General features: G+C 44.4%; 2 protein-coding genes across 2 annotated transcripts; both read right to left on the minus strand.

The window, feature by feature from the left end:
• Positions 1 to 262: 262 nt before the first annotated feature.
• On the minus strand, positions 263 to 7,599 carry mfsd2al2 (major facilitator superfamily domain containing 2a-like 2). Its single transcript, XM_047603286.1, has 13 exons — positions 6,991 to 7,599; positions 6,450 to 6,569; positions 5,654 to 5,778; positions 5,416 to 5,548; positions 4,166 to 4,244; positions 3,914 to 4,077; positions 2,756 to 2,846; positions 1,946 to 2,067; positions 1,701 to 1,784; positions 1,489 to 1,572; positions 1,294 to 1,406; positions 940 to 1,083; positions 263 to 862 (listed from the first exon to the last, which is right to left on the minus strand). The coding sequence occupies exons 1-13, from the start codon at positions 7,090 to 7,092 to the stop codon at positions 691 to 693; spliced, it is 1,533 nt and encodes a 510-aa protein (XP_047459242.1). The 5' UTR covers positions 7,093 to 7,599; the 3' UTR covers positions 263 to 690.
• A 1,077-nt stretch (positions 7,600 to 8,676) lies between these two features.
• fam110a (family with sequence similarity 110 member A) lies at positions 8,677 to 12,000 on the minus strand. Its single transcript, XM_047580830.1, has 2 exons — positions 11,834 to 12,000; positions 8,677 to 10,690 (listed from the first exon to the last, which is right to left on the minus strand). Exon 2 carries the CDS (start codon positions 10,522 to 10,524, stop codon positions 9,259 to 9,261), a length of 1,266 nt encoding a protein of 421 aa, XP_047436786.1. The 5' UTR covers positions 10,525 to 10,690; positions 11,834 to 12,000; the 3' UTR covers positions 8,677 to 9,258.
• Positions 12,001 to 12,667: the final 667 nt, after the last annotated feature.

Raw genomic sequence — 12,667 nt, forward strand, 5'->3', positions numbered from 1 at the left:
TTTTAGTTTTGAAGGTGTCGTGTTAATGTTTGACTTCTCAGTTTGTTGAAGGTTGCCTTTTTATAAAGAAAAGGATGTGACATCAATAGTCTGTCAGGATGTAGAAAACAGCCTGTGTGGTCACGACTTTGACCCCAATCGACCTGATGGGCTGATAAATTGATATTTATCTTATGTGTGGCTTACCAAACATATACATATATATATATATATATATATATATATATATATATATATATAGCGTATGCAGATGTTTGTGAGCTTCAGAGATGCTAGTAAAGTCAGGCTAACTGTTTCCTGTTTCTGGCCTCTAAACTAAGATCTAAGTAGTGCAGCAGCAATGGTAACAATTTAAACATAAAGAATGTTTCAGAGCTTTAGAAAGTAGCAGGTTTATATACTCTACGAATACAAGACTGATATATCTTTAGCTTGTTAGCTTTATGTGGCTTTCTACCCACTCCCAGAGAATATGCAAATGTTTGTCAGATATTTGCAGTTAAATCAATCACTATGAGCACAAACAAACAGGTAACTGTGACTGTTGTGTTGTGGGATTTTAGCTTTCGCTGTGTAAAAGTGCTTATGTGGCTTAAGATGACACTGTTCTCCATTATAGCTCCTTTAAAGATGGCGTGTCTGGAACAAATGGTGAATCTCCTCAGAGAAAAATTAGCACAGAAATGGCTTTTACTGGATTTTGTCCCGGAGCTGCGAGCTCTGCCTCTCGTTGATCGGGTAGGAGTGAAAAAATACCATCCCAATCAGCAGAAGTGCGATGGGAACTGGTGAGAACAGCACAATCAGAGCCGTCACCACTCCATCACCATGGCTACACGCTCCTGCTTTGTAGCCCACAAGCCTGCAGGACGAGAAAACACAAAATGTGATGCATACACTCAACAAACACACTGAGTGACGGACGGGCGCTTGACTCACTGCAGTGTCATGGTTGAGACTCCAACAGAGAGTCCCCCTGCCAGCTTACTGCAGAAGGCATAGCCAGAAAAAAACACAGGCTCCAGGTCTTTACAGGAGGGATGTTTCATGGCAAAGTCATCCACTACATCTGGGAGCATTGACCTGTAGCACATACAGCACATGCTCACATAAAACTTACACATGAACTTACCGCTCAAAGAAAACCAGATGGAATAATCTTTACTGGCCAGGGTCAGGTGAAAGCGATGTGAATGATTCATGAGCGGCACATTCACTTCTGACACTGATTAAATCTGACAGGGCTCCTGGAAAGAAGTGCAAACCTCACGTCCAAACCGGGAGCTGACTCACCAGGGTAGCAAGAACACGGTCGCCACGCTGAATCCCATCAGAACGCACATAGTCATAAAGACAGGAAAGTTACTGGGAACACAGGCAACTACGACAGCAGCTGGGATGTAGAGCTGAGGGAGATAAAAGCAGACCGGTCAGGGAAGATACAAGGCTTAAAAAAATACTCTTATCCAGATATTTCAGATTTCTTACAGACAGTCCGATGAACACTGTTGTTTTTTTTCCAATTCTCAAAAGGACTATTTGCCAGAGAGGGACTGATATTGATGCAGAAACCTGTGGAGGTATTTTAATAATAAATAATTAAAAATTAAATTCAAGTTCAGTCTTGTCTATTAATGGTGGCATTTAACTGAAATGACTCAACGAGCTCTAGGTAAGCAGTCGGTCTAGTTGCATGTTACCAGTAGAGCCAGCAGGAGGTGCTGAAACTTGGCTCCCAGTCCAGCTGCATGACTGCAGAACAGCGCGAAATTACCCAGGGACATCTGAGATGAAACGGAGGGAGAAGAAATGATACGAGTGACTTTAATAAGTGCAACATTAAGAAAGTGCAAGGACTGGAATTGTTGTTAAATAACGAATCTTTCAGTGCTTCATCTGAGCTTAGGGGAATTCAGCACAGCCACACAACTCAGACCAACTCTACCTGAAAAGCAAGTGTGCTGAACACGAAGCCGAGCACCAGCCGCTGGTAGGGAGTGTGGCAAATCAGCATCTTTAGCGAGGCCACATAAGAGGGTCGCACACTGTCATCGGAGCACATAGGGGCTAGAAATAAATATGAAGGGGTCAAGAGTGGAATACTAGGTTTGTTATATTGCTCCCTTGAATGACCTGATTTTGATTTTTAAGTTTTAACCTCCTAGACACCAAACCTCTCTCTCAGACTCTCTGCTTTAAACTGACATTCACAAAATAGTAATATCTGAGCAGCTGCAAGCTTTATTATTCTCAGCAGAGGTGTACGAAGAATTGGAATATAGCGTCTATAGAGTCACATTAAGCTAAGCTGTAACAGAACAACATTACCCAAGACTGGTTTTAATAAAGGTAAGCAGAAGAGGTTTAGTAGTTGCCTGTTGTAAGGGAATAAGCTCTCCAAACAGGATATTTTGGCACATTTGTGAACCATCTGTATGCACAGCTGCCCCCAGCAGATGGGTTGTACTTGCTTTGGACAAAGTTTATTGTAGACCATAAGATTTACTTGGGTTTATCGCATCCATGAGGATTGCACAATATTTGTTCTTCATCTTTGAGCTTAATTGTCTTTGGTCAAAATTCAGTTGTAGCCACAAAACGTTTCTCTAACCGGATCACCCTGTATAAATAAAGGTTGTAAATAAATGAAACATGCACTAGATATTGCTGTTGAAATAAATTACAACTTACATCAACCCCTAAATGCAAATACATGTGCTATTTCTCGTTGTTTGGCCATTTCTGACTGACTCACCCCGCTGCTCCTTCACGCCGAGGAACAGGACCAGGCTGCAGAGGAAAAACAAAGCACCAATCACCAGAGCCGAGGTCAGGAAAGCCTTTTGCTGTGGGTGATATTCACACATGAAATTGTTAGATATAAACGCAACACAATGACACGAGTCAAATGCTTTCTTGACTAAAACTTGCACTGTGTTGTTTTGACTTCATGTTGAATCAAAGCAAACTGAGCTTTATAATCAACACTAGCAGGATCATGTCTGTGCTGCGTCATTGTTTGGTATATAACAGGGGTCTTCAACGTTTTTCAGGTCAAAGACCCCCAAACTGATGGAGAGATTAGTAAGGGACCCCCTAATTATATGACTTATAAAACTATATAAAACTTGTCCTAGTACTATTTATAAATATACAGTATTGTTATAATTTTGCATTTAATATTAAGCTACACCTTATCCCTTTACAAAAAATTAGTTGGATTCATGTTAATGTGTTTTGAAAGAACAGGTTGTTAACAGACCCTGGTCATGTGAGTTCAGATTGATGTCGGTTACAGATGTCCCACATAAAAAACTTCAGTCTTTTAGAGTTGTATTTGTTTTAGTTTGGTTTCAGATATACTAAAGTGATTATACTTCCACATGTTTGTCCTCACTTTCTTGCAGAGAGCGAATCTGTAGCAAATATAAGAAGCTGGACGGGGTTAGCACATTAGCACAAAAAGCAGGAGAAAAGATGCAACATTTGTCCATGGACAGAGCTAGGACGGCTGTTTCAGTGTTTCAACTAGTTTTTCTTCTTTGCTTGGCTAAGCGAAACCCTCTACTGGACTCTATTGTAACTTAGGAGGAAATAACACTGACTTCCATTCGTTTCCTGGAGATTTATCTTTATCCTGAACTGTCCTGACAACTTACATAACAGAAACCTTTATTTTCTTCCACTAAAATGGACGTTGGTTTCCCTCAATTTGACCACAACCAGAAACCCCACCACCTGAGTAAGACAAGTAGTCAAACACACACCAATGGCTGTGTCGAGCTGAGAGCACTAAATTACAGGGTAACAGGATATCCCTGGGACTGTGTGAGAACAATGGCAAGGTAAAGCTGCCTGGTTGCTCAAAAAACCTATTTCACTTAAAATGTTTTTACTTGATGACAGTATCTACCGTTTCCTGAAGGGAAGCGGCGAGTGGTGAAGACGTGCTTTGCGCTGTTTCATGGGCCTGGTCCAGCTGCTGGCAGGACTCCTGCTTCTCTGTGTTGTACACAGCCACGACCTGTCCCTGAATCACTGAAGCCAGCAGCATCGCCACCATCTCCACGCTCATCCCTGGCCAAAGACGGACAGAGAGGTCTGACTTTAGAGAGACTGGCTGCTGACGGGTCAGAGGCGTGGGTCGAGCGTGGTTAGTTCTTACTGTAGGCGGTGGCAGAGTCTCTGTCTCTCTGATCTCCCCCCAGGAACATGTTGAGTGAGAGGTAGGGGACGTTGTAGCACTGTTCACAGACGACAGGAGGGAAAACATGACGCCAAAGCTGCCAGCACATGGGCCGCGTGGCGCTCGGTAGCCATGGTGACGCAGCTCGGAGCGAAATGTTAGCAGAAACAGTGACACGAGGATAGCGGGAGACTCTGTCACCATGGCGACACGGGAAAAATGAAGAACGACGGCTGTTGCGAAGGAGGACACACAAGATGGAGGACGGGGGATAGAGAGATACTGGAAGAAGTACTCAAAACATTTCCACATGAATGTCTCGTCATTGTTGTTTATATGTTGTTGATGCTTCTAATCACTTTATAGACAAACTGATTTAGTCTGTTGGTTTCTAAACTGAGGGTCTGGCCCCTCCAAAGGGCCACAAGTTTTTTTGGGGGGGGGGGTGAAACATTGGATCATTTTCCTTCTTTGGGCATCAAACAGCGACTGAAATGACACATATAAAAGGGTGACAAGGATCTCCAAGTAGACATTGCTTTAGGTAAACGATTTATATCATATTTTCTTTAAATTTTACATTGAAACATGTCAATACCTAAAACATAAAGCATAAGGTGAAGAAATATTGAAATACTAAAATATAATCCTTCAAGCAAAATGTGTAAGAAGTACTGGCATCGTTAGGCCAATTTCAGCGCCCTGAAATATCCTTAAGCTCCTCCCAAATAATTTGGTTCTGGAAAAACTGCTGACAAATTCAATATAAAATGGCCACAATATGAGCTTCGATAAATAATTATATATGATTACTTAAATATAATGATAAATATGTCCATTTCCCTCACTTCATAGTGCATTCAATCCATTCCACTCATTAATATTAATTTAATTTAAGTAATTAAGTAATATTTTTCAGGGCTTGAAAGTGCAACCATTTTAGTAATATAATCTGCGCAACTTCAAAATATTTGAGAGCAAACAATTATTGTGTTGTGAGTTACAGCCATGCCTCTGGGTTGATAATTACTAATAGTTACTCTTGGAATGTGTGTTTCTTGTTGCAGTGTGTTTAAAAACAGGCTGAAATAAATTCTCAGTCTTTCTTAGCTGTGTGTGAAATCACGCGCTACGTTCGCTCACATCCTGTGCATCTCCTGGGGCCTGAGCCTCCCCTGTCGTTAAAACCTAGTGACGCCCCTGCTAAGAAGCCCGTGTAAATGACTTACGCTCATGAGGGTCTCAAACAGGCAGGCAGCCACGAGGAACCACGGCACGCTGGCGGCCTCAGACATGGAGCCTCGCGGCACAAACCACAGCAGCAGATAGGACAGCAGAGCAAATGGGGTGGAAATCACCAGCCTATGAGACAAACATCAATGCTCTGCTGAATACAGAGCCGGAGGACGAATCGTAGCTAAATTTAAGATGAAGTGCGTGTCAGACATGCGTTTCCACCAAACAAACCATGGCGTGAGTTTGCCGACGGGCGTCCAGTTACTGCGGCTCACCACATATCCGAGCAGAGGGTCGGTCACAGCGTCCCAGGCCCGACTCACGAATAAAATCAGGGACACATAGAAGGCCTCAATCTGGTAGAACAGTTTAGTAACACTCAGAAGCTGTTCTGGTTGCACACTTGTCCCAGTGGTGTGGCCATCAACAGCTTCATCTCAGTGTCAGGATGACAAAAGAATTAGGTACCCACAATCCAATCCTCATCAGAAATGAAACAGCTGGAGTGGACACACTGGACAATAAACTCAGCTTTGATAATTTTGTTGTAGATTTAGAAGAAGCCATTCAATAACTGGAAGGACTCTGTGTTGTCCCCATCTCCTCCTAGTAAGTCCATCTGTCCCTTCAACCTACTCTCTGTTACAAACCAGGACAAATTCATAACCCGCAAAGCTGTAAAGATAATAAGTGTTCCAGCCCCAAACTTATCAGAACTCAGTAATAAATCGATAGAGTTATAACAGGACAGGCCATGACACTTAACCACCTTATTACTGTCCTGCCCTCTGAGCTCAGGTAGAGCAAAGATTCACTGTGGCACAATTTTGGTACTTGCAGCCATAACAACCTTTAACAGGGTGAAGCACTAGTGAATCATGCATTTCATTCCATGTATCTTATGTATCTTTTAGTGTTATTCTGTTATTGTTACTGTCACGTAAGGGCACCCACTAGAAAAATAATTAAATAAAGACCAGTTGTATATTTTAGCTTGAAGTTGAAATGATGGGGAAAAAAAGATTACCTGCACAACATCCAATAGGAAAATCTGCAGGGAGATGCCGATGGACACTGTGGTGATCTGATACGGGACCCCACCCACAGCATAACACAACTTCCTGGAGAGAGGGATCCCCCTCACCCCCTACGAGGAGCAAAAAGGGGAGCAGACGAGAAGAAAGCATTCAGCTCATTCTGTGTATCTGACATTGTCTCGCTTCAGTGAAAACTTGGAAAGCAGAGAAAACTATTTCTCTTGTGTTGTAAGTAAAAACCTATAATCTATACAAAACCACCCATGAGAAGATAAACCAGGTAAATTGTCCAAAACATAGATGCAAAAAGGACGGTGAAGCAACTCTGTTACAGGGCTGTGTGAATGTCAGATAAGAAAATTCGACAATGCCCTGTACAATCTATGTAAATAACTCAATTTAACTAAATGATTACACATGAAACAAGGTGGTTGTTTCTCATTTTGGGAGTTAAGGAAGGATGTTTCTCATAAACTACACCAAAAATGATCTTGAATATTAATGCAGAATTACAGGAGAAATATTTCTTACCTCCTGCTGATCTTCGTCGCAGGCGTTCCTGTCAGTATTCTGCTTTAATGACTGATTGTTTAATGTCTGTATTTGGTTTGTGAGTTTCCTAAGACAGCTCATTATTTAACATCAGGTAGAATAATGCCACATGTGTACCTCAGTGCGTATTCGCGGACAATAGCACCTTCCACTCACGCACATACACAGAGTCGTACTTAAGACTTACTCGTCTGGAATCTGGTAGAGCAGCTCCTTTGTGTTTGAATGTGAGGGTTTCATTCACTGCTCATATTTTAAGAATGAGAGGAGTGGCTCAAGAAAAATAAATGAACAGTAAATTTCACTCTAAACGAGGCTTGGGAGGAAGATCTTGGTGTCACGATAAGTGATGATAATTGGGAATCGTGCCTCTCTGCCATCCAAGCTCTAGACACCAACTTATACAATTTAAAGTGACTCATAAACTGCATACACTGCTACACTGGGCGGGTCCCAAGGCCTTTAATCTCTAACCCACCCCCAACTAAAGATGCTACAATACTGCATGGAATAATGAGGACGTCCCTTATATCAGAACCAGGCTGGCTGAACTTATTGCATCATGAGAGGATTCGACGCAGGATTTCTTGTACCTCTGCAGCCTTTGATAAAATGTGGAAAACGTTCTTGTTATATCTGTCAACTTTGACCTGAGTAACTGTAGGTACATGTAACTACACAGAACACTGACTCATTAGACAACAGTCATTAGTCAACGCTGACTGATTAGATGGAACACTGACTCATATTTTTTATGAGCAGGTTCATGTGTTTGTTGATTTTATTACCACTTCATTTTTCTCTGAAAAAAAAAGAGTTTATTCCACACTCGTTTAAAGTGACTTTATCTGCTGTAGGGCTACGCGTGCTATGCAGATAACTACAATTAAATTCTCTGCTCATGATGAAATGAAAAGTAAGAAATTCAACATGCGTAATTAAACGTCACGATTTCTTCACACTCTAGACCTGTAGGACATTTCAGATGTTGGTAGTGAAGAAAAAAGAGGAAGCAACGTGGACCACTCTGACCTCTTGTGGACCATCGGTGTAACATTCCTACATAATATTAACCATTCGTCTCTGGAGGGTCTCGTCATCCAGGTCACGGTATATATAAAACATTTTACCAGACATCCAGGTGTCCTAAACGACTGGTGGGGATTTTCTGTTCTGGGATTTCAGTGGTTATGGTTATAGGGTTTGTTAAGAGTCGCCTTTGTTTTAGCTTTGCTTCAAGTAGAGTCACTTATCTCCTACTATATTAGTTGATATATATTAACTGGTAAAATGTCGTCAGTGTCGGAGTGGTAACTACTGACACTTCACACCGAGAAGGGAGGTCCTGGGTTCATATCCGTTAGCGTTGGCCAGTCATGGCCCAACTGTGCTGTGAGCCTGCAGTTTGTCTCCGTGTCTGGGTGGGTTTTTCCTCTCTTTCTCTTTTGCTCTGACTTCTTCCTGCAGTTCGAACACATGCTCATTAGATTAGTTACTCTAAATTGTTGTTAGGTGAGAATTTCTTTCTGTTAGTGATGGACTGATGAGTCCAGAGACCTGTCCAGCCTCTAAGAATGACAGCTGGGATAAGCTCCATCCCTCCTCAGTCCTCTAGAGGATAAGCAGTAACAGATGATGAATAAATGATAAAATGACAACAAAAGGTCAGTTCTTTCATTTTATTTTAGTGAATAGAGGATCAAATGTTCCCTTGTCCAAAAAAACAAAACAAAAAAGGCAATGCACATTGACTGACTGACTGACAGATATGCTGAGTTGCAGAAATTTGTTTAGAAATTGTAAACCCGTAGTAATAAACCTAACAAATTTGCAGTAATGGAATTTTCAGATGAGTGTACAGTAACAACCTGATGCAAGAAATAAGTCTTTTCTTTGGTGCAGGTCTTTATAACCCATCAACTAGACGACTGCCCCGTTTAGTCTCTGATGCCACCCAATTACAGCACGATGATTTCTTGATGTCTCTTCAAAGTAGGACAGTATTAAGATTAACAAAAGTCAACATAATAAAAGAAAGAAAGATTTCCATGGTAAACATGGTATTTCCAAGTTTTAAACATTCAAAACAAAAAGAACAAGTTGAGAGTGAACTTGGCAGACAAACTTCATCCACATGTCACAGATTTCCAGTTAAACAATGGGATCCGTTGACTTCACGCACGTTCCAAGTTTGTGTTGAGAAGTTTGGACACTTACTTCTGATTCAAAGATCTATTTAAGATCACCCTATAAATTGGTGCTCTTGGTCGCATTGTCCTTGTCCTGCCTGAGTCCGTACAGCCACTTGATCACTCTTGCATTTCTCTCGATGACAGATACGCCGTAGGGAACGCGATCTGCAGCTTTGCCAGCAGCCTCATCCTCATCGTCTTCGTCCTCCCTGCCAGAACCCGCACACTCGGACCCTGGAGCGCTCACGCTGCGAAACCGGGCCAGGGACACGATGTCAGAGCTGGATCCAGTCAGCTCCTGCAGGTCTGCAGGGTCCAGGCCGCACAGGTTGAAGAAGCGTTCCAGCTCTGTCCCTGCACGGGAGAACCGGTCACTCATGTCTGACTTAGACCGGGTCAAAGAGGGGCGTTTCCTGGAGCTGGAGGAAGACAGACGGGTTATTGCTGGGGACGGGGGAGGAAGAGCAGGGAGGGTGAGGGGAGGTGAAGTAGGGAGCGGGGATTCAGCCGGAGAGGAGGGAGGGTTTTCAGGTTTCGATGGCGCAACAACCGGTTTCAGAGGGAAAGACCCCGGCATTGTTCTAGTGTAGAACTGTCGCAGGTGTGCAGCAGCCGGGCGGAGCAGTAACTGGGAATGTAAAGGAACAGGCTGGAGGGGCTGCCGGATGCTGTGAGGTGGTCTGCCGGCGGTCCTCGAAGGGCTGGCCTGAGGCATGACGTCCACTCTGCGTACCGTCCCGGCAGTGGGGCACCCAGGGGAGCCTGAACCCTCTGCCTTGGCAAGACCTTTTAATCTCACCTTAGCGGCAGTGGATAACACGGGACGCGGAGGCGGACATGGCCTCTCCTTTTTCTGCTGTGCCCCTGCAGGAGTCGTGCAGGGAGAGTTGTGCGAAGGAGGAGCAGAGGTTTTACTTTCCTCTGATCTCACAGCCGCACTGGGCTGGGGTCCCTCGCTCACATTGCTGATGAGGTTACTGAGATGCTCCAAGTCCAGCTGGACTCCATCCTGCTTCGTGTTCGTTTGGGTCGGGGTCTTCCTGGTGGGCTGCAGAGGTGTGCCGGCGTTTACCGGAGGCTTCCTCGCTTCAGGACGCCTGACCGGCTGCTGCTTGGACAGAGCCACCTGGCTCTTGACGTATTTAGCCTTGTCTGCCTCCAGCCTCTCCACAGCGCTCTGCTTTGGCCGGCCTGCCGCTGTCGTGCTCTGCCGGTAGAAGTCCGGCCCCACCGGACCCTTGGGCTTCAAGCGTGGGGGTGCAGTAGCAACCGCCGGCCTTGTCGGTTGCCTCGTCGTGTGTTGCAGTGTCTCCATGGGCATTTTGTCAGTGGAACTCGTCCTTCTGCTGCGTTTTTTCTGGAACACTTCGCCGTTATCCTCTGTCTGTGCCTCGGTACGTGTGTCTCACGACCACCACTGCTCCATCTCCGAACGCATGTAAGCTCAGCATCTCAGCTGACCTCTAGGTCCTTGACATTCGGACTTCCTGTGGAAAACAGGCGCATGGTTTTAGCAGAGCAGGAAGCGGCTCAATGAAGAACAGTCCATAAAGAAAACATTTAACTCAAGAGACGAGCAGACATCTCTCTTTCAGACACTCTAGTGCCTCGAAAAACCCCACAAAGACCCTGCATCCATAAACCCCCCATTCATATAAGAGAGCGGCCAATCGCTCGCCCCGAAGCCTTCTCCTTCCTACTAGTTCATTGGCCGCCAGCGCAGTCGGACTTAAACAATTACTCGCAGTCATCCATCTCACCAGACAAACACACAATAAAACTGACACTTCATTTTCAGTCAGTAGAAGGGCTGTGAAAAGAGTAGCGGAGGACTGTGTGTGTGTGTGTGTGAGGGGTGATGGGGAGGTGCAGCAGGACAGCTGTCAACAAGCTATTGTCTGGAGGCAACACAGAGCAGATCACACACACCAACAGCTGCTATGGGAACAATGATCCCGCATCTTTAAATAAAGCAGCCAGTTGCCAGGATTTGTAGCAGCCTCCTCGCTGAAGTCTCGGTGGGTTACATGAAGTCAAAAAACAAACTTATCACATGGTTATAAACCTCTGGTCAAAGTCTGACTTCGTTCCTTTGCCTCAGTGTATAATTAAGACCCCCTGTTCTTATTTGAAATACGCCGCTCGAGCAGTCTGTGTCTGACAGTCAAATTCTTGACATATTTGCCATTCCAGTCTGAGCCGGGCCAAACTCCTGCTGACAGAGCTCTGGAACTTTCAGCGCGTCCGCTCTCACCTGCCTTGAAGACTCCAGATCTCCTCGGGTTTACCAAAGCAAACGCAATCTCCCTTCACCAGAAAGGACAGCGCAACTCACGATTAAGGCCTTGGTGGCTTACAAACCAAAGAGGAATGTCAGGAGGTGGATCGGCCAAACAAGAACAGAGGCAGTAAATGTTTTATGAGTCAGGCCCCGGCGTGTTCCTGTGCTGGGAGTAAACAGCAAACGTGGAAGCAGGGGACATACAGAAAGGGCAGGTAAGCGGGAGGAAATTCCCAACCTGAGACTTCAGGCCTACGCACTGGTCTTGCCCTGACACGCTCGAGCCTGTTTGTATGAAGCAGGAGATTAGTTAAGACAGTCTTTATCGTTTCCTTCTAGTGAAACTCACCTCGACAGATCCCGCTGGGCTCCAGAACCTCTCTCCTGTTGCGGCCCAGCGAACACACGGTAGCGTCTTGTTGAGGAGAATGTGTTTGAAACCACTTAACAGCACAAGACAAACCTGTTTGACAACTCATGTGTGCTGCTCCTGAGCCCGGCCCCTTACTCCTGATTGGACCAAGCAAGTCTCCTACAAGGAAGCACACTGACTCCTTTGGTCACGTGACCTATGAACCTTTGTTTCACACTGCCAGGAAGATAACAAGCACTTTATTTCCTGGTATCTAGTAATGGGAGGAGCCACGCTTTAAAAATACTGAACTAAGGAGCACATCACTGAAGTGAAAGTATCACAGTATAATCAGAAATGTACATAACATGTTAGCAGCTATACACCTTAATAGAGTTAGAGCCCAAACTAAGCCTTATTAAGTCTTTACATTTTTGGAAAATCAATTAAATTGTATTTATGAAGTGTCAGTAACACTTCAAGGTGCTTTACATAACCAAGAGCTGGAAACCCCCAGAGCAAGCACTAAGTTGATGGTGAGAAGGATAACTTCCCTTCAACATGAAGAAACCTTGACCTGCTAATGCGGGGCGGCCGTGATGCCTCAGCCTCATAGGGCAACAGAAAAGATCATAGATAAAAATAAAGCGTGCAGAGAAGACACTATGGGAGGAATGGAGGAGCCATTATTCTTAGCATTTGTTGTAGAAATGCTCAGTGGGTGCACAGTTATAATAAACAGGAGCAGAGGCATAAAAGTAGGTCAGTGGCAGTAGGCGTTCTAAGTCAGGTGAGTCAGTCGACATGGTGTGTGACAGCCATCTGTGTCAT

This window comes from Mugil cephalus, chromosome 1 (genome assembly GCF_022458985.1).
Source record: "Mugil cephalus isolate CIBA_MC_2020 chromosome 1, CIBA_Mcephalus_1.1, whole genome shotgun sequence".
Classification (NCBI taxonomy): domain Eukaryota; kingdom Metazoa; phylum Chordata; class Actinopteri; order Mugiliformes; family Mugilidae; genus Mugil; species Mugil cephalus.

What these genes read in the sequence shown, in the direction of transcription:
- mfsd2al2 (XM_047603286.1), bottom strand. Translation starts at nt 7,092, where the DNA reads ATGAGCTGTCTTAGGAAACTCACAAACCAAATACAGACATTAAACAAT. An exon ending in GTCGGCAAACTCACGCCATG is followed by an intron (nt 5,549 to 5,653) that starts GTTTGTTTGGTG and finishes TTTGTCTCATAG; the next exon opens with GCTGGTGATTTCCACCCCAT. An exon ending in CAGTGTTCATCGGACTGTCT is followed by an intron (nt 1,407 to 1,488) that starts GTAAGAAATCTG and finishes TATCTCCCTCAG; the next exon opens with CTCTACATCCCAGCTGCTGT.
- fam110a (XM_047580830.1), bottom strand. Translation starts at nt 10,524, where the DNA reads ATGCCCATGGAGACACTGCAACACACGACGAGGCAACCGACAAGGCCG.